This window comes from Cygnus olor, chromosome 2, assembly GCF_009769625.2.
Source record: "Cygnus olor isolate bCygOlo1 chromosome 2, bCygOlo1.pri.v2, whole genome shotgun sequence".
Lineage (NCBI taxonomy): Eukaryota > Metazoa > Chordata > Aves > Anseriformes > Anatidae > Cygnus > Cygnus olor.
This window is the reverse complement of record NC_049170.1, coordinates 60,613,468-60,640,343: the sequence shown is the minus strand read 5'-3', so window position 1 is coordinate 60,640,343 and position 26,876 is coordinate 60,613,468. Positions and strand designations below refer to the sequence as shown.

Below are 26,876 nucleotides of genomic sequence, written 5' to 3'. Positions count from 1 at the left end.
ATAAACCTATCATTTGGGGGTATTTTTGTGCCCTGTGGGCATCTCCATGCATGGGCTGGCTGAAGGGGGTGTTAGGAGTGTGTAACCTGTATTGCTTCCCTGTTCTCCCACCCTGAGTTCCATACAGCATGTCTAGCACCAGTGTGGGTAGAAAACAATAAATGTACTGCATAGGCAGCAGAAACACCAGGTGATGTTGTCATGAGTCAGAAGATGGTTGACCGAGTAAGACAGGAATTAAGTTCTTTTTCTAGTCTCTTTAGAAAGTAGCATACTTCGGAGGAAATAGTGTTGACATTTTTTTTATCATTTAAAAGTAGAAAGCATCTAGGAAAACAGTTTCTCTAGATATGTGCGGGTTCAGTGGTCAGCACCCTCTTTGAACTCTGATTCTGCAACAGCTAGCTTAGGCTTTCCATGTGATCTTGTACTGAGTTTTAATTAGGTCTAACCTACTTGGCAAATGAAACCACATTGAACCTTGACTTACGTATTAAAGTCTCATTAATTAATTTTCTCCATTTCTGCTTGGTGCAATGTCTAGGACTGAGTTGTAAAATTTTTGGTGCATTTCAGACTGTTTCTCATTAATTTCAAATGTATTTTTTTTGTCTAAGTCTGTATTTCTGCTTTTGATATTACTTTCAATTTAATTTCGCATTCTTGTTTAACAGCTTATTAAAACAATTACATTTTTCAGAAAATTGCATGAGAAGGGGCTTCTCTGGAGATACAAGAATAAAATTAGCTTTTGGTAGACTCTTGAAAGCATTAGCATGACAATAAGACTGCTATTATGATTTTTCTCTGAAAAGATGGAAGCTGTTTATTTTTTTGGGCTCCTGCAGTCTGTATTTCTCTAATGAGCATTTCATTGTGAAATGGAGATTTATAGCTGAGTAGCTGTGGGCAAGCTGTAGCCTACGTAGGGAGTGAAAGCAAATGGGAAGTTCAGTCATTTTCATGGTAAACCACTGTGAACATGCAAGTGGTAGTGACATGTCTTATTGAAGCAGAAATTACAGTAGAATAAGTGTTTTGCCCTCTCATGAACATGCTTAATGCGTGTTATGAGTATCTTAGCTTTGGAATATAGCTCTTACAAAACCCTTCTGAAATCTCATTTATGAAAGTAGGGAATGAGACTGTTTCTGCCAACACACGTTCCTCTAGTTAGTAAAGTTGATTTTGGTCTAAGGTTGCCTGTCATCTCCTGACCTGTTTGTTACTCATGTACTCGTTCACTTAAGTTTGTTTTTTGTTCTTTATTTTTTAATTGGGATTTCACTAATTCAAAATGCAGCATATGTAGTAATTAAATATCAGGCACTCTTTATACAGTGTGTGCTCTAAGGATGCTTTTTAAGATGGTAACATTGGTCAGCAAACAAGCAGTGGCTTGTACCACTTTGTCCTGATACTTTGAGCTGTGTTATACGATTTGTCGCTTAAAAACGTATGTCTTCCTAACTTTTGAGTATCTGTCTTACTTTGATATTTTGAACAGTATTTTACTTCTAAAGAAAGTGGAAGAAAAATATATCTTATGTTTTACCCTGACTAGCTTGGGATGTAAACTCAACAATAGCAGTAGCTTGAATAGAAAGGATTTGTTTTATTCTCTCTAGGCCAACCATGAGAAAAGGAAATGTAACACATTGGAGCAGTGAGTTGCAGGTGTTAAGAGTATTTTCATCAATGGAAGTGCAGCACAGCAAATGGCATCGTAGTGTTTATAAACTGGGAACATAGCTACGTAGAATATATGTGGATCTGTTGTACTGAAGATCTGAATTTTTTACCTTTATAGTCTTTATTTTACCTTTATAGTCTTTAGTGTGTATGAGATATGCTTGATGGTAAAGTTGGAGAACGGTGTTACTGATTAGTGTAGCATCTTGATTCTGAGGCACAATCCTGTTGGGTAGAACACAGGTCTTGGGTTTGGTAGGAAGGAGTATCTGTTCTGTATGTTTCTCTAGTGGTTCATTTGAATATAGGCTTTTCTTCCCCTTCCTGTCATTCAGAGCTTACACATAAGTTCAGGGATGGGACACATGACTCATAGTTTGCATTCTGTCTTGTATGTTTATCTATGTACCAGTTGATTACATAAATAAAAATCTGCTGAACATACTGTTAAAATTTCCTCTGCTTCTCTGAGGACATAAAGCCTTATTTGGCTTGATGACACCAATGACCCACTTCATGCCACTCAATATTTTTCTGAATCACAGAACTCTGGTTATTCTTATTGAAAATGTTCTCACAGTGAGCCAGTACAGGAGCAGTTGTGGGTGTCAGTCTTTCATGGTAGTAGAAGCAACCCGATACCGTTGGTACTTGTGACCAAGTCTGCTGCCAACTGTACTCTTCCTTCACTTTTCCTGTTTGTTTGATTGATGGTAGTTCAAATTAACTGGGGTTTATATCCATGAGCTTCAGTTCATGTCTTTTTGTATCTGGGTTTGGAGCAGGATTGTAATTTGCAGAAGCTCTTCGTCCTGTCATTATTTTTTTTTTGTCTGAGAGTTTGTGTTATGTTACCTATGCAATAGTGATTGAAGAAAGCAATATTTGATTAAAACAACTATTTGTTAAGTATATTTATTCATAGTCCTATGGACAAATTATTTGAACCATTTTGTCAAAGTTGGCAAGAGGAAAAGGCCTTCTTACCCTGGGCTTTGTCAGCTCTGGTTTGTGTTCTCATGATTAGCCTGTCATTCATATACTGGAATTCTTAGGTCTCTCTCTCTGTTTCTTTTTGCATCTGTAGGTGGTCCTCTAGTGCTTAGTTGCCTGTTTATCAGCTGTGAGCTGTTTGCATTTGATCAGTCTAGTTTTGGAACTGCCACGATCTCTGTGTGTTTAGTAAAAAAAAAAAAAAAAAAAAAAAAAAAGATTGCCTGCCCTACCTGTTGTTATCTGAATGTAAAACTACATTGACACGTACAGACTGGCTTGTCTTCCTCTTAACTGGAAGAGTCAGTTTTCACTTGCTAACCCAAGGGAAAACATAAAACTTTGCATGGAAGGACTGATCAAAAAATGTCTGTAACACTGGAGCTTATTGGTTTGGGGTTTTTGAGTGTTTGGACTGCGTGTGGCTGTTTCTATAATTCATTCTGAAATCTAGCTATTTTAGCAAGGTTCAATTTTGAATTTGCAGTACAAAAACCAATGGACCCTTTTAGGCACGAAGTCAGTATCGATCCCAACAGTACTGTACTGCACTTACCAAAAGGACTCCAAGTCTGTGGTACTTTGTTATAGGACTAGCTAGTTACTTTCTCGTAGCCATCAAGGAGTACTTTGTCTGAAAGCTTGCTGTTTGGAAGGAGTCCGTGACAGCAATCATGCAGTCAGTCGTCAGAGTGCTTGACTACAGGATTTCTCTACTCCTGTTGTACCTATTTGAACTGGGCTTCCTGGGAAGTCCTGCTAGGAAATGGAAAACTCAGTGAATACATACTGCCTGGAGTCATTCAGAAGGGTTTAAAAAACAAAAACACTGCATTTTGGTTTTGCGTTGCTCTTATAGTTGGAACGAATGACTGAAGAGATGGTGCTAAAGTGCAGATCTAAGTAGATATGTTGTTTTTTTGTTGGTGAGTGAAATTAGATGAATGCTGACCCAGCTGTGGGAACTTTCTTTAGTATTACAATGCAAAAAGGGAGACATCTGTGGAGAAAGAATGGTTCTTCCTCTAGGCATTTGTTGTTGGGCAAGACACCAAGGGCTGCTTTTTCTTTAGTTGCTGATGGGTCATGATCAGCTTGCAAGATGGAGACATCTCTGGTGAATTCAGGAGTTTGTATCCTCTCTGTTTTGAGGAGTTGTCACTGTATTTCTGCATGTATATTGTGTAAAAGGGTCTTTAGGTGTCAAAATTCCTCTGTTTCCATGCTTGTTTCGCTTCCAGCTCAAGCAGTCTTAAATTCCAGTTATCCCTGCTGCCTCCTCTCTGATCCTCTTGCCTGCAAAGCAGCTTGTTGGAGCTTAGTCTGTTATACCCAATGCTTACAAAAACAAACCAATTTCAAATTCAGAAACCTCTAATGATCTATAGCTTGCCTTGCTGCTCCTGAAATAGCTGATAGAAACTTTTTACCCAAAGTCTTCACACTACCACTAACTTATCAGGAGTAGTGTGACTGCCTGAGTGATCCTTTCCATTTCTGCGGGCTGTACTGAACTCTGGTTTGGAATTAGTTAGTCTTCAGCAGAAAAGTTCTGGTTTTATTAGACTGTCTTAAGCAGAAAGACTTGTTCTGTCTTGTGATACCTACATGGAAAAACAAATATGGTAGTGATGCTTTCTTTAGTCTTAAGATGATTAATTCACAGACAACGTCTTTGGTATTTCTCAAATTAGTATTAGTAAATAGGTTTTTATGACCTAAGTAGAAAGAAAAGATGCGTGTCTGTTTTTCTAAAAGCACTCTGTAACTTCAAGGAATTGTTGGATGATTTCTTCTTAAATTTTCAAGCTTTGCTTTATACAATTGTGTGTTTAAAACCATCTTGGAATACAGTATATCATGAGTCCTGGAGGAGGAACATTAAGGAAATGGAAGAGTAAATACAATCCAATTATCTCTAATCAATCAAGCAAAAAATATCTATGTATAGCAGAGAAGAAGCTGAGGAGGCTTATTAGTGAAATGAAAATCTGTTCAACAACTCAGCACTGTATGCACCACTCATGGAATGAGGCAGGGCTCCCTTTTCAAAGCATTCTTATTTTTCAGGGTACTCCTGTAATGCATATATACAAGGATTGAATTAAGATTATCACATAATAAGGTATCTCTGGTCTCTCAGTTCCTCTGATCTGTTTTTAATCAGACATTTTGAAGAACCCCAAACACTTTCCCCATGAAATTACATTTGGAAAATATTAGCTTACAAGCTGTTATCTTTTTAGGTTTTTTGTATTATCCCCCTTCATCTTCTGCTCTAAGCACTTGTATCTCGGTTTGGAAACAGATGCGTAACTTGATGTCCTGCTTTCTCAGATTTGTTTGAGTTGATGGCAGTCTGAAAACAGACTTACAATTGCAAAGTATGTTTTTTGAGGTTGTTTGGCCCATCAGAAAATGCTTTATATATAATAGATTTTGTCATATTTTGTAGACTTACCATGCTGTATGCATAGCTCTACAGCATTATATATAGTCCAGCTCATTTAGTGTTTTGGTTGAGAAAACTTTATTACTTTTAGAGATTCATGACTGGAAATGTATGAACAGGAAAAGGAGAGAGGTGTTAATCCTTCAGTTATTCTAAACCAGTATCTCACTTTCTGACCCTCATCCATCTTAACTAACAAAGTGGTCTAAAGGATGAGTTTTTCTAAATGCAGACAAAAGGAGTAAGGCTAGAGTTGTTTCCATCCACGAATCTCCTTTATTTATTCTGTACTTCCTTAATAGATTAGGCTGCTATCTGTTATCCATATTCATAAGTAGGCAGTATTCCTACTCTTCAGCTGCTCTAGCTGTTTCTCTGTCAACAATAAGGATTCCTATTAGCTTGGTAGATGAAGGAATGGAGATCAGCTGCATGTATTAGAAAAGGAAAGTGGGCAAAGACACAACATCCCTTTCAGTGCTCTCTTGCAGCACGTGGAAATGGACTGTAGGCTGCCTGCTGCCCCACAGGTACTCTATTTATCAGGGAGTGCAGGTCTTTAACATATAGCAATAAAAAGAGTAACCTTAAAGCCAAATAAGTAACTGTGGGTTCATTTGAATTGCATACACTCTATTGAAACAAAGCGTTAGGTGCTTTTATGACATTGCTTCCAGAAATGTGGATAGTGGGCAAAGTTAGCATGAAACAAAGGAGAGTCTCATTAAGACATAACCTCCAAGCTATCGAACATCATGGCCTCATAAAGGAAAGAATGATTCTTCTGTCTGCTGTTTTCCTTTTTGAGGAATAAGTCCTTGTGGCATTTATATGGTGCTTGTTGCAGTTAAGCTAAAGGGTGCTGTAAACTCAAACTAAGTATGCTGTAATATGCTTATTATACTATGCTGTAATAAGCAGACTTTTGCCTATGCACAGTTCACTCCTTCTTCCTGAATATTGATAGTTTCTTTTCCTATTACAAAGGATCAGACCACCTGAAAACGCATGGAGATTTGAAATGATCAAGCGGAATAAAGCAATTGGTTTTGGTGACTACTGACCTCTTCTCAGAAAATGGCACTGCACTTGTCTAGAAATAAAATAGCAGAAATTTCACTTCAGTTTGCTTAGTAACCTTCTTGCAACTATGATCTCTTCTAAAAAAAATCAGTTTGAATAACACTGATAATCAGATTTGTGATAGCTAGACTGCCAAGGCTAGTACACTATTTTTAATAGTTTCTCATAACCAATAAAGAAGGTTAAGCTTTGGCAGTTTTCAAACCCTAACATTGTTTAATAGGTAGATAGTAATGCACAGGAATAATGGATCTGTGCATTTGCCCTTGCTCTGATATGGGAGGAACTTTTTTTTATATTTTTCCCTCATACTGTTCTAGTGTACGGTTATTAATGAGAGCTGCAGAGAATACAAATACCTGGATGTCATCTTCCAGGTACTACTCTGTTTTTTTTTTTTTTTTTTTTAATGAATAGTCTCCATTGTAAGCTTTCCTTCTTTCATGAGGGTACCAATTTTGTTTGCCACTCATAAATAGTGGTGAAAAACCCTGGGAGCTAGTAGACAGAGCAGGAAATTGCTCAAGGCGTGGAGCCTGCTTTACATATAAAAGAGGAGACTGGGTTCAGGTGACTGAACAGGTCTGAAACCCCTCTGACCCTTCCCAGTCTTTGTCCTTGTCATGTAGCCTGCTGCCATGACAGGGTTAACTTTCATTTGTATTCCGGAATGAGGAGATACCAGCATCACTGGCACTCAGTTTTGTTGAGCTGACATCCTCTGAAGGGCATGTCTAGATTATTCTGGCACTGCTGCATTAGTATCAGGTGCTTTGTTTCAAGGGATTTTAAAACCTTCCCTGCTTCATCCTTCAGCAGCTGTCAGTGAGGCTGACCTAACGCCAGGTTGCTAGCTGTCTTGCTTTCAAAGACCAAGATTTGGAGCCTCTGTGCTTATGCTGTGCTGAACTGGTGAACTGCACTGGTGAGCTCGTTTATGCAGATATTGAAACTCTGCAGACTTCTGGTTCCATATGGCTTAACACATCTTTCATTCCTTTTCTTGAAGTGCTGGGATTGGGTTATACCTAGTTGGTTCACCTTCTGCTCTAGCTCCTCTGAGCATATGGATGGGTGTTTTATGACCAGTATTTTGCTTCCTCCATACAACATACAGCTGGACAAAAAGAGGTGGTTTAAAAACTGTGAGCCCTGAGTGTCTTAGGCAGTGGTCTGTAGTTTAGCTGCTCTTCACTGATCTTTGTCTCAAGTTAAACGCTTGCTGTGTGAGTAATAATTTTTTCCTGTTTAAGTACTAAATATCAGATGTAGTTTAAAGTTGGTGATTTAGCACTTTTTCTTCCCTTTTTAGCTACTATGCAAGAAACTACATCAGTTTGCTAAAATTTGACTGTGCATAAATGTTTTTAGCAAGCTGACTTATGCTTCAAGACTTTTACTATCTTCCAAATTGAAACTTCTTGCTTTGGAACTAGAGCCTGTAATGAGCTCTTGTTGGGCAGAAGCTTTTTGTTCTTCAGAGTGGTGGCTTTGAAATCTTTTGGGGAGGTTTCTGAAAATGGAAGTGGAAGTTAGATGAAAGTTAAGAAACCCTTAAATATGGTTTCTGCGTTGCAACCAGTGCTCTGCTGGGTCTGCATTGTCTCTGCCCCAGAGTTAGGAAGAGAGAGAAGAATTTGGTACTAAACCAAGTGCATCATTGTGCTGGGGGTTGGTTATTGCTGCCTCAGATGTACTTAGCGCTTTTCTTCTTTAAGAATACCTACATATATCAAAGACCCTTGGTTTTAATATGTTTGTTATGGAGTAACACGGGCTAATGTGAGATAAAGCCAGATTCTGTAATGCTTAATGTATGTATGTGGCAACTTGCGGTATGAACTTCATCTTTGTAGAGCTGCTGTTGCTAATAGGTTAGTTCTTTCTCATTTTGTCTTTTCTTGTAGGTACTTCTAGTCTAAGAAAGACAGGTTTACTTCTGACCCAATTCCACGCTGAAAGCTTAAAAATAAGCCCAAGAATCATGACAGATGAACTCATGCTGTATATATTTTGTGCTTCTAGATTTCTCCACAAAAATTACAGGGAATACTAACCCAGTTAAACTTTATTTAAACAAAATGGTGGTTTTGATGGAGAGCTGTAGGGAGGGTAAATGTCTGAGCATTGTGTTGTAGAATTACATTTGCTTTCACAAACATTTGGTGATTAGAATAATTGCTTACATGAGAAAGCAATGTTACAAAAATATTTTACTGCACTGTATTTCATTGTTATGATGGGAAATGAGGTGCAGCTAAAAATATTTCAAAAAATGTAAAGAATTGTGTGAAAAATACTCCTGACTTTCAAAAGCAGGGAGCAAGAATGTTTTTGACTGCTGATAAATCTGTTTTTCTCTGTTTCCTTTACCTCCTCCCCCTTATTTTCCTAGGTGCATTTTACCTGGTGTTTGAATATATGGACCATGACTTGATGGGACTGCTGGAATCTGGTTTGGTTCATTTTAATGAAAATCATATAAAGTCATTTATGAGACAGCTGATGGAGGGTTTGGCCTATTGCCATAAGAAGAACTTTTTGCACAGAGATATCAAATGTTCAAATATTCTACTAAATAATAGGTATGGATATTGCTTCGAGTATGTAAAAACTTGTATTCAAGATCATTTTTAAATCTTTTTGTAATCTTTATAGTTAAACTGTTATAAGCTGTTAGCCATTTTTTTATTATATAGATTGCCTAGCTTCTTTAAAATCAATTGTAAAATACTTATCTGGTAATGTTACTGCTTAACGCTGGATCCTGCAGTTGTTTTTTTAAACTTACCTGTTTCAAAATATCAGGATTAAAACTTGAATCTGCTGGGTCAGAGTATGGGGGGAAATTATCTAAGTTCAAATACTATAAAATAGAATTTTAGGAAATAAAAATACATTAAAATAGAATTTTAGGAAATAAGTGTTTGTGTATTCCTTTTACCATCTCATTTCAAAATGAAGTGTGGATAGACTGGTTCTTTGTGGCAGGAGGTCCTTGTTAGTTAGGATAATGCTTTAAAATGATATTTGATCAGGCATTTTCAAACATGTTTTGGCTTGCAGTTATTGCTGTAATCAAATGGAGAGAAGAATTTGTTTCTTTTTTTAACCACTTGTGATTATAAGCCATGTTAATAAATATGCTTTTGTTCAATATAAATCAGAAGAACTGCAATTTACCGTTAGGAATGCTGTTGAGAGCAAGATACAGCACTTTGTTACTGTGTAAACCTTTTGCTTCTCTATCTTGAATTCTTATACCTGTATCTCAAAGCAGACAAAGTAGAAGTACAGAACACACAGAGAAGGACAGCTAAGATTGGTAAGAGTGGAAGGAGACGGATTATAAAAACTGTCACTTCTCATTTTGAAGGGGATGTATGGTTGGAGTGTGAAAAATTATGAAGCTAGCAGATAACTGTAATACAGAACTCCTGTTCATCACATCCAATGTACTAAAACCAGGGAACAACTGTAGAAACTAGCAAGAGAGAGGCTTATGGCAGATAAAAGAGTATCTTTACAGAGCAGGTAGTCAGCTTCTGGAATGTTTATCCAGGAGGTTTTCAGAGTAGTGTTAGGAGACTCGGAAAGGGATGAGACAGATTCATGGACAGGATCATTAAAACCTACTGAGGGGAATAGACAGGGATCTCTAACTCAGTGATTATTGCTGGTGGCTGAGTACAGGGAAGGTGAGCCTCAAAGTGGCTCGCACATTCTGTCTAAAAATCTGTTCGTGCCACTGGTGGAGATGGAATACTGGGCAAAAAACATCAGAGTTCTCATTTGGTAGGGTCCTAGTTTTGTCCCAGGTTTCTCCAAATTGAATTTTTCCTTTTTTCCTCCTTTTCTTGCTTAAATTAATGCTAGACTTTTCTCAGCTCTGGATCCCACCACAGCCTTGCCAGATTCTGATAAAGATACTTACCTTACACATGCCTCCACATCACTCACCTTGTCCATTCACCTAGTCTTGCTTGGCTCTTGATCCAGTGATGTTGCTGTCATGGTGTAGCTTTGGGAGCTCAGAAGCTGAGGTATAACCTGACATTGGAGCAGTACAGTAGAGGAAGAGCTTTTTGTTGTGCTGTGCTCTCTCAGCTTCAAGATGAACAGTATTTTCCCCCAGAATGTCTTTCTGAGCATCCTTAGAGGTTTCTGCTGGAAGAAGAAAAATGTTTGTAGTTGATCTGAATAATTTTAAGCCAGTGCTACGAAAGTCCCATTACCACCTAAAGCCAAACACATGGATTTTATATCTCTTAGCGGTGCAAATTAAATGTCTTTGCTCAAAATTTCTTTGATATTCTACAAATATGGTATCTGAGGAATAAAAGTACAAATTTGAGCGAAATACTTATTTGCTTTTGGGGGATTTCCTTTAAGTGTTACAGCAGTTCATACATAAGAGGAAAAAAATGCAATGGAAACTGCAATCCGTACATCTTGTACTCACAAAATGGTCATTCTTGCACACATCAGCAAGTCTTGTCCTGATTTGATAAAATAGCCAAAACTATAATTTATTTGAAAGTCAAAAGTTTTAAGAGCTCGTAATTACAGGAGGGAAAGGAACAAAACTTGTGACATTGCCAAATTTGTTCTATGTATTAAAAAGCTTGCAGATAGCTTTCTGTTTAAATCATTTCAGCTTTATAGATGGTGCAGGCTTGTCAGCATCGAGCCTTGTATGTGTTTGTGCATCTATGCAATGTCTTTTAACCATGGCAAGAAAAAAAAGGGCAAAGCTCTGTATCTTCTACTCTTCACCTCGTGTATGGGAAAACTCAAGAAGGGGTTAGGGTTTGTCATTCAGCAAGTTGTCTGCTGGCAAAAATAGAAGCCCTTATCTGTTTGATCACCCTGATTTGAAGTCTATTTATACTTTACAAGAGCAGAGCAGGGCTGTGACTGCTTCCTAGAAGGAAGTAGGACTGCTTGTAGTTGTTTGCTGTACAAATGCTTCTGCTAGCAGTATTTTAACTGTCAGGCATAAGAAAACAGTAGTTTCCTCCTCAGTTTTGTATTGCAGAGTTGCTGATTTGAATGCTTAACAGTACGCACCCTGAATTTTGAGAAGCATCCGCTGATGTAAATGCCATTTGATGACCATGTCTAATTTTGCTTGCTTTTCTTTGATATCAGGTAGATTAGTGTATTTCTTGATTGAAGAGATATATAGATTGTAAGGAGTGCCTACTCATTATTGTGATTTGGTGAAGTTCAGCTGCAGCTGTTTAAAATTTTGAAACTTCACCTAGTTTTTGGGGAGGAAATTTAACAGGATTAACTGCTAAACAATTCTTTCTGTTTTCCACCAGAGGGCAGATAAAGCTTGCAGATTTTGGGCTTGCTCGGCTGTACAACTCAGAAGAAAGGTAAGATATAATTATACTGTGAAAAAGCATGGAGAAGTTTGATTTCTTGCATAACTGAGTATTATGAGGGCCAGAATTTTTGTTTGTTTAGAGGAGATGTTGTACTGTAATATAAGTAGTTGCTTAAGAGATGGAAAGGAAGAGCATGTTGTCTTGCACTGCATAAACACAAAGCTCTCTTTGTGTAAGTGTATTGCCTTTCTGAGTATTCTGGATCCTGTAGAGAGCAGCCATATATTGATTGGAAATGAAGAGCTGCAGTTCTAAGTAGGTTGCATCAATATGTAGGGTTTTAATTAATATTAGTTTATGGTCCTGTAAACCAAAAGCATATTCTTTCTATTGGTATACCTGGGAAATGTTTACTTAGGAAAAGAGAATTTTTTATGTTGACACAAATTCATACAGTTTCTTTTTAAAAAGCCTAACTTTTGTGTAAGATTTAACCTTACATTTGAAAAGGTTCATTGTATTCTTTAGGCAGACAGTCCTGTTGAATCTTCTGGAAACAGAAATACAAGTTTAAATAAAAGCTATTCTGAAACTTCTTGTGACTTGTGCTTCTGTTGTTCTTGGCTTCATTATACTTGTACTCCAGGAAACAGGTGCACAGTTTTTATGAATAAGAACTTTGATATTTATATTGTAATGTCATGTATTTGTTGTTTGGAATGGGATTTTCAAAATTCAGGCTGAATGTTTATTGCACCAGTATGTGTATGTTGGATTACTGGATACAGAAAATATTAGGTCTTTCAGCTCATTTTGAGTTCTGCATGCTTATTTTGGGAAATAATGTCTGTAGTGTTAGTTTTATGAGTTGATTGTTTTCTCACAGAGCTCTGAGGTTCTTGAACATGATAGTGTTAGTTTCGCTGTCTTCTGAACTGTTATTTGAGGAACATATGCTTAAGTAACGGCTATCGAAACTGTTGAGTACAGTAGCAGGGTAAGATAATCTTAAGCGGCTGGTGCACAATTCAGTTTTGTTTTGGATGTACTGTTAATAAAAGAGAGTGGTGCCATCCTACCTCACTATTTTAGTCTGCACCAATTCGGCCTTTTTTTTGTTTTATTCTTGATGGTTTTTAATGTCTTTTTTCTATTAATTTAAATTTTGGTTTTAAAACCAACTGTTCACTAAGAATTGAAAGAGTGAAATTGAATGTATTTATAGTGCAAATAACAGATCTTAGTGTACATGAAAACAGCAATGTTATTAGTTCATTATATATAAATGAAACCAAGATTAAAATGTAGTTATGCTAGTTAATCAAATTGCTAGTTGAACTTGGGAGGATAATTAGAATCTCATTAGTAGTTTTTTGACAATTCTTTTGTCATTCATTTTCCTTCTGAATAGCTTCTGAGCTGCTGTAACAGAAGTAATTGATGTATACCAACGAGCATATAATAATTGCTGATTACATTCATGTACTTTGTTTTACTGTTAGAACAATATACTGTTCAAAAGGTTACAGAGTTCAGTAGGAGCATGATGGAGAGGTAATAAAATTTTAAGTAAATTCCCACCAATTGTTGTAGTTGCTACATTGAATGTTATTTTGGAGGACTTAATGTGTGTAGAGTAGGAAATGTGACAGATTGTATAAGAAAACAGCTGTTCAAACAAAAAGCACCGTATACTAATATATATGTGAGTATATCTGTATATCTAGTATATCTGTAGAGAAAGTTCATAGCATGTAAGCATTTTGTAGATGAATGTTTGCTTCAGAGATAAATATGTTGAATGATGGGATTGTTTCTAAAACCATCCTATATTTAAAAAAAAGAAAGATATTCTTTATGAAAAAGAGACAGGTGATTTTGCAGAAATAATACCTGAACCACTGAGTATGTTGTAAGAGCTTGTTCAAACACTGCACATAATGTTACTCTGTTTTCTGTTTTGGAATTACTTTGTATTGCTAAACATGAATTTTTAAAACTAAAACAAGTATTTCTGAATCATTTCTAAGGCACCCTGTTTAAAAAAAAAAAAATTAAAAACCAAACAACCCCACCACCACACACACACACCCCCAACATCTGTTGCGTGACTTCCACTCTGAACTGTTCTCGATGCTGTATCTTGACCTAGCCACCAAAAATGCATGTCCAAGACAGTGGAATCCTTGCCTTAGTGTGAGGATGGAAAGGATTGTTAACAATGACCAAAACGTCTGGTTAGAGCTGTAGAGAATTAAAAATGTTGAAATACAGAAAGATATTGGAAGAGTTCCAGGCTTAGAATTCAAAGTTTTTGAAGGATGTAGATAAAGACTTCATCTTTTTTGGTTTTATTTGCAGAGGGGAGAGTGACTTCTATTTTTCAAAATGCTTGTAGAGATCCTATGTTCAGTATTCTAATAATCAACAATTGTCAAGAAGTTACTGATTTTATCCAAGCAGGTCCTTCTCTAGAAATTACTAGCAGTGTAATAGATAAACAGTATTGCTGTTTAATAATTGATATAGGATTCACGTAGCATCAAGATGGCTAGGTGATTATATATGTTTATTATATCTTTGAGGTGATGTTTCAGGCTGTCATTTGCTAGCCTTGGTCAGATGGTTGCATTTGCTTTTATGCAGTTGCAACTTTGCAGAATTAAAAAATAAAAATGGAAGATTGCACTGTCTTGTAGCAGCACCACAGAATTAAAGCCTTCAAAATACCACTTTTCCAAAAATGAGATTGTAGTAAAATGATAGTCCTCTTTTTTTGCTCCCCCCAACAGCCGACCATATACCAACAAAGTTATTACATTATGGTATCGGCCTCCTGAACTTCTGCTTGGAGAAGAAAGATATACGCCAGCTATCGATGTCTGGAGCTGTGGGTAAGAGTTTGGTACAGAGTGTAGCAAGCAGAACAAGCTGGAAGTAAACGTTAGATTTTTCTGTGGAGCTGGATTGAAAGCCGTAATGACGGAATTGTGTAAAACTGTTTTACAGCTGCATCCTGGGTGAACTTTTTACAAAAAAGCCAATATTTCAAGCAAATCAAGAACTTGCTCAACTGGAACTTATAAGGTAAATAGGCACATGATAGGTGCCTCATAAACTGTCAATTTTTTCATGTTAAAATGGAGATAACATGCTGCTAACACTTACAAAGACTTGATAATCACCACGAGTGAGATATTAGTGGTTTTCAGGGGCATGTAAAGTCAGTGGCTTATGCTTGGATGCGGATAAGTGATTTTTGTGAGTATGCTGTGGCCCTACCAATGTACAATTGATCAGTAAGTGTTTTCTTGGTGATGCAGCTGGAGTTGCCTATTACTGAAGTTGTAAAGGAGTGGTTAAAATGCTGATTTTTTTTTAAGACTATGTTAGAACTTCCTTGTGGCAAATCAAAAGGAAAAAATAGATGACAAGTGGAGTTTGGGAGCAGTAGGTACTTTGCATGCTACTTGCCTTGAGCTCTTGCTTTAGGACTTCCACATACACACCTGGGCTTTATTATTTTCATCAGAATATTTCTCTTCCCGTACAAACTGTACTTCATGGAGGTGAAATTTTTGTTTCCTTCATTATCTCAGTAAATCTTAGGATATTATGTATATTAAATCCATGGACCAGAGCATGCTTGCTTTCCTTTTATTCAGCAAGCAAAAATTGCTCTTGATTCTGATATCATAATTGACCTCATAAGTGAGGAGAGGTCCTCTTTCTAGAAACAAGGGGAAAACAGAGTGAGTCCTATAGAAGAACTTAACAGAACCTGAAGAGTAAATGGTCGAGTTACTTAAAAAAGTTACATGTGGAGATGTTTTCCAAAGCAGATTAAACAATACTATGTTCTGTGTAATATCTTACTAGGTCGCCTGGAAAAATCAAGTTTTTAGGAGGTGCAAGATATCAGTAATCATTCTGAATGTGAGAACTGATCTCTTTGAGTTGAGTTTTTGCTTTTGTCCACTAGATGGCACTGAAGCCCATAAGAATGCAGTTGTCAGAAGTGAAATTTTAAGACTTTCTGCTGCTCAAAGGAGGCTGGCAGCTAGCTTGCTTGTAGCTAATTTTTCTTCATTGTATTTAATGCGCTGATACTCTGCATTTTAGGGCTGTTAAAGTGTAATATATCAATTTTATTTTATCAACAGCTCAATCATCATCATGTTACAGTCAACAATTCTACATTTATCCTTTCCGTTATCCTAAATTACTTTTCAAAGATAGAGCTGAAGAAAATTCTGATAGGGAAAAGATAAAATTCTTATTTTTCTTTTCCCTGCAAGTTTCATACCCCAACAAGTGTAAAGTCAGTTTCGTTTGCATAGTGGTAGGGGCATAATTAGTCCATCATTAGGTCTCTTGCACTAGCTGTTTAACTCAAATAAATGGAAGGGGGCAAACTAAGGAAATGTATTTGCAAGTTATTATTTTATGACTGCTTTTGGCAAAGGTCTTAAGGCTTGCATAGTACGGTAAATTGCCTCTTCTGATCTTCTGCTTGGAAGTGTGGTGTTGGTCAGGCTGTGCTAACAGTCCTTGGCTGGACAAAACAGGCAGGGACAGAGTGAGAGGAATGAGTCTGGGCAACTCCATTTGTGGAGACAGATTAGGGCTGACATGTAAGGCTCAAAACTGAAGTAAAAAAAAAAAAAAAAAAAAGGATTTTAGCTGTCCAGTCATAATTTTGCCCTTAGGCCTTACTGTGTTTAGTTTTTTGCCTCTATCTTCTAAATTCTCTTTAAATTGTCGACTAAATTCTCTTTAGTTTTAAATTTGTCAGGCCTGCTCTTTCAGGCATTTGATGTGTCTTTCTTCACTGTCATTGGGAAATAAAGGCGCGGCACTCTAAACCTGGGGTATCCAATTCTCCGGAGCCTGGAGGATGCCCTGGGGATGGGAGAGGGTTCAGAAGCAGTGGACTTTCTAAAGCCAGTTTATCCTGTGAAGGGTGGTTGCCTTTCCTGGATAATTCACTATTATTTAATGGTGTTAGGCCTTGGACTGTAGAGAAATTTTAGCTAAATGAAACTGAACATTAAAATTAAAAAATATGTTTTTATCCACTGTATTTCTAAGAATAAATTATCAGCTTTGTTTACTTGTGGTTTTTCGATCTCATACCCTTGTTTTCTCCTTTTTTTTTTTTGGTGCAGTCGAATTTGCGGGAGTCCTTGTCCAGCAGTGTGGCCTGATGTTATAAAATTAGCTTATTTCAACACGATGAAACCAAAGAAGCAGTATCGTCGAAAACTAAGAGAAGAGTTTGCTTTGTAAGGATGAAGAATTAGTTTAGTCAATTATAGTAGCATTGAATTTTGCTGGAATCTTTATGAACTTCACTATTTTCTAGAGACTGACTGAACATAGATTAAGTGTGAAGAAAACTGGCTTTAGGATCTTATCCTTCCGAAGATACCTGCAGAGTTCTTATTAACCCTTATTAAATAAAGTTTCAAGAAGGGGGAAGAAGGCCCTAAAATTTCAGCCACCTGTCAGCTTTCACCTAAGGAAGCATTTGTTTTCCACGATTGGTACACCTGCTTGCTGCCCCTGTCCAAAAACAGCTTGGAGTACTTAATTGTTTTTTATTAGGACAACTGGTTACAGCTAAATATGCAGTCTGGTTAACATAACAGTCGTTTGAGTCATAAATACATTCAGCACAGAAGAGTTTTTTGAACCATGTATTGTAAAATACTACCACTGGGCTGTTTTTGTGCAAAGATCACACATGAAAGTTATGGTAAACAGCTGTATATGTATTTTAAAGGGATTGTTCCCCTCCATCTACTTTGGAGTTTGGGAAAAATGCATCATCCTGTTTGTACTAATGAGATCTACATTTCTAAAGCAGTAGTTATTTTGTTTGGACCAATGGAAACTGCAACTCCCATCGTGCTAAATTCCAAAGTGTAAAGTAACAATATAGTCTCAGTTTAGTGGGTTTTCTTGTTGTTTTGGTTTGGTTTTGTTTTAGAAGAAGAATATTTCAAGCAATTAAATCATACAAAGATAAAGAAACATAAATAGCCAAGTGTAATCCAAGGTGAACTTTTTATCTACCTCTTACTACCAAGCAAGGACTTAACATTAATGATCAGTTATTTTGGAGGGGTTTTGTTAATTAAAATTTTTCACTGAAGTGTGTGATTCAAAATACAGTTGTGATGCTTTTCTCCATTTTGTTCTTTTGTAGCATCCCACCAGCTGCATTAGATTTGTTTGATTACATGCTTGCTCTGGATCCCAGCAAGCGCTGCACAGCTGAACAAGCTCTTCAGTGCGAGTTTCTGCGAGATGTGGAACCATCTAAAATGCCTCCCCCAGAGTAAGTCATTACTTGAGTTGAGTTGTTCCTTACCTCAACAAAACAGGAACATACACTGATTTCATTTAAGCTTGTTGTGTTTCAGTTCAAGAGGCTCGTGGTGGAAGAAAATTGTTAATACATACCATTGGCTAATAATCATTTTCATGCAGAATCACTATGCAGATCCTGGTATCAGTGGCTGTGAGGATCTGAGACCAGTCTGATTTGCGATTCCTAGAATTAGTGACTGAGTTAGTGCTATTTAAAAAAAAAAAAATCCTCTTATGCGAATGTCTCTGAAAAACATCGTTTCCCTTTTATTTCTGTTTATCAGTGTCTATTTTTTCCAAGAGTTTTGGGGTCCTTCATGAATCTGAATCGTCGTCTTTGATGGTAGAATGACACTGGGCATAGAATTCTGCAAAGGTATCTGAGAGTTAGTGAAATACTGTACATGATTTCCTGTGACAAATAAGATTCTTGGTTTCACAAACAAGTGAAATATTTTGTGTGTTTTTTGTTTTCTTTTTTTCCCTTCTCTGTATGTTTTTCTGAGTGGAAATACATTGCAAGGTCTGGTAGGGTTTTTGTAGTGACTTGATTGTCACTTTATTTGGTACAAGTAATGTTTGAACCAGCCCCAAGTAAAACAATGAAAAACTGACATAATCTGCAAGTTTAACTCTTCACTCAAGATAGCTGGCTAATGATAGAGCATTTAATAGTTTGAATGAATTGTACCTTCAAGGCAGCTTTTGCTGATTTATTTTTAATTAGTTACCAAGTAGGAAAAATATTTGAGTTTTATCTAAGTATTTTATTCAAAATCTTTCAAGACTTACCTGTTACGTACAGGTTTTTACTAATGGTCCTGATGCATGAGATAGAAGGTTTCTTTCATAATCTGAATATGATATGTATTATCAGTGGCTGAATATTAGTAATGAGCAATGTTATATATTAGGCTATTCACTAAAATCTCAGAAACACTTTGTGGCATGTTGCTTATATGCATTTTGAAGTAAGTGAATGGGAAGAAATTGTTGCATTTTTTTTTTTCCAGGGGTTTGGTAATCCATCTATTGTAGAAGCTGATACAGGAAAATTTGGAACAAATGATTAATTGGTGTCCTTTTAAGAATTAAGAACCACACCCACATTTAACATAGTCTTCAGGGGAAAGTGTTGACTGTTCTCAAGAAAGAATAAAGTTCCTTTTTGGGAAGGAGTAGCTGCTCATTTGAGAAATTGTTGATTGCAAATACTGTAGGGGACTTCTCACAGTTGCCAGATTGTTCCAAGCTGTTGCGGACTAAATACCTGGCAGGTCTTTGACCTGCGATGTGAAGGGAGAGAATAAAGGAAACAGTTGTCATAATTTCCTTTCCAATGGCTCTTGTCATCTGACACCTCATTTTTTCCATGTTCCTGGGTGAGAGAACTGCTCAGACAGTTATTGATTTGTAATGGGAAAACAAAAGGCACTATTTTAATGCCTCTGTCAGTATTTCCATAAGCTATGGGATGGGGCTCTGTGTTCCTCAGGAGATCAGAATTGAGATGCCTGCCGGGAATAGTAATGGAAGGACAGAACCCATAGCAGATGAGTTGCACAGAAGATTTTTGCCTTTGCTTTTTTCTGTCTTAAAGGACTGGGATATCCATGGTTCTTCCTAGCATCCTAACTTTGCTAGTGTTAAGTACTATCTATTCCTGCAACTTTTTTTCCCCTTTCTTGTTTGCCTGTGCTGTATGACTACAAATAATGGATAGCCATGTCTCCTTCTGTGGACAAATACATCTTTGCAGATGTGGTACTTTTACAAGCAAGAAAGTAATGTTGATTGTCATTGAAAGATACTTGTTCCCTTTTTCTGCCAGAGGGACCTGCGCTTGTGAAATAGGCAGCTGAAGAAGAGATTTCATCCAAGAAAGAATTCTTGAGATCTTGCTGGCTCTGGGTGTTTTCTGATGTATTTCTGAATTTCAGCAGGTTCCTCTTTGCAACGGCTACATTATGTATAATTTGAGCATTTATTTTACCGCCGTGGTTAAAAAACATTTTTAAAAAATCCAGGATAAAACTGATGATCTCTAATCGTTCTTTGCAGCCTTCCTTTGTGGCAGGATTGCCATGAGCTGTGGAGTAAGAAACGCAGAAGACAGAAGCAGATGGGCATGACTGATGATGCAACAGCAACTAAAGTCCCTCGGAAGGACCTGTCTCTAGGCATGGATGAGAGCAGAACCAACACACCACAAGGCATGCAAACTTCTTCCCAACTCAAAACTCAGGGCAACTCTAGTGTAGCACTTGGTCAGTAAATATTTTCGGTTCTTATAATTACCTTCTACTTGGATTGCACCTCTAGAAATTTTAGATGTTATTTTCAGAGTACTGACATCTCCTGGATTCTTGAGGGAGGAACGGCATTGTAAGTTAAATCTTTGTTACAAAAGATTTGCCTTCATTTTTGGAAACTGGGCATTTCTTTTAATTTTTCCTTAAATTTTTGATCTGGCCAGAACAACTACTTCGCTCTTTGTTTTGAAAGGATTTGATCTCTCGCTCATCTGTAGATCTTCAGTAATCCCACTAGTCAGCTTCTGCTCTAAGTTCATCACAGTGTACAGAGATGGAAGGAATTTTATTGGTATTGATAAACTGACCCAAGGGCAGATTTTAAAACAATCATCACTTCAAATAAAACAGATTCCCTCAGCATGTTATGTTAGTCTTCAGCTTTCCAAGTTGTTTGGGCTGAACCAACTCTTAAAAAAAAAAAAAAAAAAAAAAAAAACAACTCTTATAACAAGAAGTAACCACCTCTGTAGCTTGCACAGACATTAATTCTAAAACATAACCAAAGTATTTTGCTACGAGACCGATGTTGTGAATATAATATGAAAAATAAAGTCATGGTCTCCTTGCATTGACACCACTTGAGATAATACAAAAGGCATACCTGATAAGTTTCAATTATATAAATTCATACCTGATAAGATCAATTTTAATTGTGCAAAGTGACCTTAAATCCTGACACTGATACAGGAGTTCATCTGAAGGAAAACAAGAAATGGAGATGAGCATGAAAATTCTTTAATACTAACCATCTTGAGTCAACTTGTCATTTAACAGTGGAGCAGAGTTCCAAATATGCTGTGAAAAGCTAGAAAAAGTTTTTCATATTGCAGTTTATTGCTTCTTGCTCCTGTTCATGCTGTTTCTTACTTTAAGCTGGCTGAGAGCTTCTGCCACTCCTTAAGCTTAAACTAAAGCTTTGGCAGCATTTTCAAAGATGACTTTCTGTAGCCCTTACAATTTTTTTTCCACACGAATGAAAAATGTGTAAGAGTTTAAAACGTCCAGAGGGTAATAGTTATTTTCTTTATGCTTTCATAACAGGTAGCCTGTTGATGGTCTAATGTGCTTATTAGTCATTAACACTAACAATGCAAAATAAACTAAACAACTAGAGAAGGAATCTTCCAGACCTAAAATACCATTTGTCTGTAATTACATAGAAAAATATATCTAGGTAGAGAAGACAGAATTTTAATTTTCAGGGGAGCTTAGTTCAGAGTAAAGATGTATTAAAGCAATTCCTTAAACCCTTATACACCTTAGTTAGAATCATCCATAAGGCATACTACAGGACTCAGTGTACATGCTATATGCATGCTTAAAGCTGCTGCATTTTTTTGAGTGCCAAAAAGAGGTTTAAAATGTCGTGGATGAACTGCTAATGTTCTGCTTCATGAATGGGAACCCTGGCTGTTGCATCTTAGAATTTGAGAGGAGATATGTAGAGCTCATTAATTTTGTTCTGGTAGAAACTGCTAGGTTTCCCAGAAAAGACTTAGCTCTTGGAATGGACTTGAAAGTAGCCTAGAATATAAAAATAGGTAGGTTAGTTACCCTCTTTTGACATTTTCATGTTGACAAGCTGGGGGATGTTTGGATGTTGTTTCTATTACCATCCTCAGATGTCACAAAATCAACTGTTAAGCATGACATCTAGGTGAGATCCAACAGTAGAAGGCATTACAAATGATATTTTTCCTCTTGCCAAATAAAATATGGTTTTATTTTTATATTTATATAAATATGTAAGATCTTTGAAATCCTTGGAACCTGCCAGAGTTAAGTTCCAAGTGCTTGCATCCTGGTGCACATCCACAAGTAGGGTAATGGGTTAAGGGTTTTGCAGCACTTTCCGGCTGTTCTCTTCTTAGTCTTGCGAGGCAAGTACTTAAGGTTTTATGTGACCATTTCTTCAGGTGCGGCTTTGAAAATGCCGTGAATTAATATATTAGGGCATTAGCAGACAGGCAGGGATAGAAGAGGACAGAAGGTGTTTGTGTTGACTTGGGTTATGGAAATTCAGGGAAATACACACCCATTTTTTAATTTTTTACTTTTCTCAAAGTTATCTACTCTTGGGGCATGCTGAAATCCATGCTGCTTCGCTTCTCCTTTCAAAATAAACTAACACAATGGCTGTTTGAAATTAAGAAAATATTTCTATATTCTGACTTCCTTGTTTATCTATCTTTCCCTGCATCATCATAATTTCTTCTTATGTGTAGCAAATAAATTCACTTAAAAAAAAAAAAAAAAAGATGGGTATTATCACAAACCTGCATTTTCCTGCTACTCAGTGATTGACTGCTTGTCCTTCAAACTCAGCATGTGCTTTTTTGCATTTATACTGCTAGCTTCTGGGTCACCTACAGCCTGGTCACTTGAGCAGGTGTTAGAATCCAGATGCTGAATTAGAATGGGCCAGAATGTGACTGGAAATGCGTTTCGCAGATGGCCACTTTTTAACAGAGGGATGTGATATGTCAAAGATAGGAAATTTTGTGGGGATTGGAAATTTTACAGCTGCCTAAAGCAGGTGGCCTTAAGCCCCAGCTTAGTTGTACTGTGGAAAATTGGGCTCCAGCTTGATGTTTCTCATCTGTCCAAGTGCATGTGTGCACCCCTTGGAAGTCACTTTCTTTATATTGGATCTTACTATTCCATTTCCTATAGAGACTCCCCCCAAGGCAGTTAATCTGTAAAAGCATTCCATTTCTATGTTGTCCAAAACCATGCTTTGCCAGTTGTGTCAGCCATGCTAGATTAGTCTTAATTTTGAGTTTCTGAAATATGGAAGTTCTAAATAATACTTAAAAACACCTTTTTTGTCTTTAGCAAAAACAAGCACTGGACAGCAGTTAAACCAGAATGAAGTGGCAATCCTGCTAAACCTGCTACAGTCTAAAACAAGTGTTAGTTTGGCACAGTTTGCCCAAGTGTTGAATATTAAGGTAAACCCAGAGACTCAGCAGCAACTAAATAAAATAAATCTTCCTGCTGGAATTTTGTCAGCAGGTGAAAAACAGTCAGAACAGCAGCAGCAGCCGCCGCCGCCTCCGCCACCACCACCGGAACAGGAGCCTCTAAAACAGACGACCGTCACGCAGCCTCCTGTGCCCCCTGCTCAACTGAGTCAGCCCAAAGTCGAGACTGACGCTGCCCAGGCAGCCGTACAGAGTGCATTTGCTGTTCTGTTGTCTCAGTTAATAAAGGCTCAGCAAACAAAACAGAAAGATCTGGTGTTGGAGGAGAAGGAAAACGGATCAGGAAATGAAATGTCGTTACAACTCAGGCAGCCTCCAGAGCCCACCACTCCTGCATCTGTCAGCCGGGATGATGTGGAATCGCCAGCACCCGGTTACCCACACCTGATCAAGTCACTGTACACGGCTGCTGCAGGTACTGGTGGTCTTTGGGGCTAACCGGCAGGTACCTTGAGCAGTGGAGACGCGATAGTTTGGGGAAAGAGTTAACGGGTTAACAATACCGAGTCTGTGTGAGCACAGGAGAGGTGATTACATGATTTTATCACTTATGTCTGCATCATTTTTTCATAGTCACGACTGTTCAAGCGCTAGCCGCTCTGTTTGTTTTGTTCCTTTGGTGGGAATGTAAATGCCTGGCTGGACTTCATGTCTTACTGTCGCAGGAGGCATGCAGGCAGAGTAAAAGGTAGTCCCCATTCAAAGAGATGCCTGTGCTTTTTCTGATGAAGCAGTTTAATTCATTGTTATAGTAGTGATTTCCTTAGTTTTCTTAAAGTCTAGAGCTCTGTTTTTGGTCGTCTTGGGCTGCTATTTGAGCTTTATTGTACCGTGGTTTATGCATTGCTCTGTGGTGTGTGCTGCTGTTGAGAGAAATATTCTGAAGTGGTTTGGGAGTGTTTTTTGAGGGTTTTTGAAGTTGTTTTGTTCTTAGCCTTACGTTTTGCTGTTCCCTGAAAGGACGTCCTTTTGTCCCTCAAGACCTTTTCTAATGTGTGTGATTTGAAAATCTTTTGCTCTTTGAACTTACTAGTGTTTATCTGTTGCTTTAGTAGTTGTTTTTCAGAGGAGCTTGTACTGTTTAACTTTGCTTGGAAATGCTTGGAAATCTTACTTGGAGGAGAACCCTGCATTGCTTTCCTGAGGCAACCAAGCTGTTGCCTTCTCCAAAATAACCTGTCCAACTACTAGTAAACGTTACCTTAGTTCTCATTAACTTATTAGTTACAAACCTCTGTCGTGTTCCAGGAAAGAGTCATTTCCTTTCTGGTATTGTTACTGTAGATTTTTATTCCAAAGCTGTTCTTTTTTATCTGCTTAGGTCCAGAGGATTTGGTTAGGCAGTCTGAGATGAGGCTTCTGAACCGAACACCCGAACAAGAACGCCCTCGGATCTTGCCTCCAGACCAGCGACCCCCAGAGCCACCGGAGCCTCCGCCTCTCACTGATGAAGATCTTGATTATCGGACAGAGAACCAGCATTTGCCTATAAGTAACTCTTCAGGAACAGATCCCCACGCAGGAGTGAAAGCAGCTCTTCTACAGCTGCTTGCTCAGCATCAAGCTCAGGCAACGACGGAGGAGCCAGTACAAACAAGCGTGGATTACCAGGCTAGAGACTCCTATGTAACAGGCCCAGACTACAAGGATAACTTTGGATCGTCTACCTTCTCCTCTGCCCACTATGGCAGTAGCGATGGCATAGGAAGCGGGTCATCGGGAGCATTAGAAAGGAGGAGCTTCCTCGGAAACTCAGATATTCAGCCTTTGGATAACTACAGTACTGCTTCATCTCACTCTGGTGGTGCCCCTCCTCCATCTGCCTTTTCAGAATCCTTTCCCAGCTCAGTAACTGGTTACGGAGACATTTACCTCAACGCTGGCCCCATGCTATTCAGTGGAGATAAAGACCATAGGTTTGAATACAGCCACGGCCCAATCTCAGTCCTGGGGAGCAGCAGCGACGCTTCCGCAGGGCCAGAGAGTACTCATCCTCTGCCCACCAAGATGCACAACTACAGCTACGGAAGTAACTTACAGGAAAACCCCGGTGGCCTCGGCCACATGCATGGACAGACTTGGACTTCCCCTGCCCAAGGACCTGGCTATTCCCAAGGATACAGGGGACACATTAGCACGTCTGCAGTGAGAGGGCGAGGCAGAGGATTACCATATTGAGTATCTGTTTTTCCTCAGGCACGTCATTTTTATCTGGAAAAACTTTTTTTTCTAGCTGCAGTTTAAAGCAGCAGTTCAACAGACTTGAATAATGTTAATTCAACAGCTTTATTTTTATGTGGAAAAGGGTCTTGCATACAGTAGGAAAAATTAAAAATGCTTAAAACTCATGCTGTCTGAAAACTAGATGAATTGATTGTACATGTTCACAAACTCTAGTTCTGAATTTTATTTTGTATTTTGGCAGTTTTAAGTGGATGCTAAATTTAGGGACATCAGCTTTTTATGGCACTCTTTCAGATCTTCTGAACTATGCACATTTGTGCTTTTTTTGTAAGTTTGGACCAACTTTTATGTAAAAAAAAAAAAAAGATTTTACAACAATCAAAGCAGGGCACTGATTTATTTGGTATTTTTCTTTTTACAGAACTACCTTTAGTCAAAGGTCACTGTCAGTCTTTGCACTGCTTTCAGTGTTATTGTGGAAGGTGTACTTTGTGCTCATTTCAGATAATAAAACACAACCTTTCTCTTGATGCAAAATTTTATAAATATTTGGTCAATGTTATTTTTTTCTTTAAAAAAAAAAAAAAATGGATGTTCTGGTAAAATGTTCTCTCCATCTCCCAGGCTTGTTTATATAAAAACTGTTTTACTTGAATGGTAAGTGCCTTAACATGTAAGCTTAAGGTGGGCAAAAATTTGGAAGTACTTTATGAATCGATGCGAAAATAATACTTAAACCTAGGTAGTTGAGATGAAAATTCAAATAATAATAGGAAACTCAAATAGGTCATAACCTTGTGCTGTTTACTTCATGTGGGCCAGTTACTTAGACCTAATCTTATCTTGATGAAGTCATAATCTCCAGATTGAACTTCATAAGAAACTATGAAAGTGAGGAGAAAAATGAAGAGTAGTTTTTCCTCAGCTCCCCCTTGGAGTTGTAGAAATTGTGTGACTTCCTCTGCCAAATAAACTATGCTTTATATGTCCTTACCAAGTGGTGAAATAGTTTTTCATCTTAAATGTCAACAGCAGTAATTACTTTACTTTGTGTGAGAAGCTGACACTGTCTTCTTTTTACCACAAATACTGCATTATGGGAAGTAACCAAGGGCAAAATGACCAGTATTTAAAGCAACAGCAAAACATTTTACACTAGCTCTAACGCTCTGTAAGCATGTGATTGTGCCAACTAATCGTCTTTATATCTGCTGTTCCACTGAGCATTTCAGTATTGGAATTGAGTCTCCTTCAACAACTGATAGAATGACTGTAGTTACAACTCTTAACCAAGAGCCACTCCTCATTAATTACAACGTCCAGCATGTTTTTTTTCCTTCGACATCAAGTGGTCCCTCTCCTGCAGAGAGGAAGTATGGTTATATTTTGCATGTACGTAAAAGAATATTTTAAAGCCCATATTGGAAACAATTTTCCAACTGATTATCCAGTTGACAAATCG

The 26,876-nt window shown here is 37.7% G+C and overlaps 1 protein-coding gene across 1 annotated transcript in view; it reads left to right on the top strand.

Moving 5' to 3' along the window:
- The window catches only part of CDK13 (cyclin dependent kinase 13), a 49,958-nt gene extending 24,002 nt beyond the window's left edge, over positions 1-25,956 (top strand). Inside the window, 9 exon segments of the mRNA XM_040545770.1 lie at positions 8,616-8,805; positions 11,548-11,604; positions 14,349-14,450; positions 14,566-14,643; positions 16,725-16,841; positions 17,768-17,899; positions 19,993-20,198; positions 23,082-23,645; positions 24,552-25,956. Coding sequence (XP_040401704.1) covers positions 8,616-8,805; positions 11,548-11,604; positions 14,349-14,450; positions 14,566-14,643; positions 16,725-16,841; positions 17,768-17,899; positions 19,993-20,198; positions 23,082-23,645; positions 24,552-25,408 — 2,303 coding nt within the window. The 3' untranslated portion in view covers positions 25,409-25,956.
- The last annotated feature ends 920 nt before the right edge of the window (positions 25,957-26,876 follow it).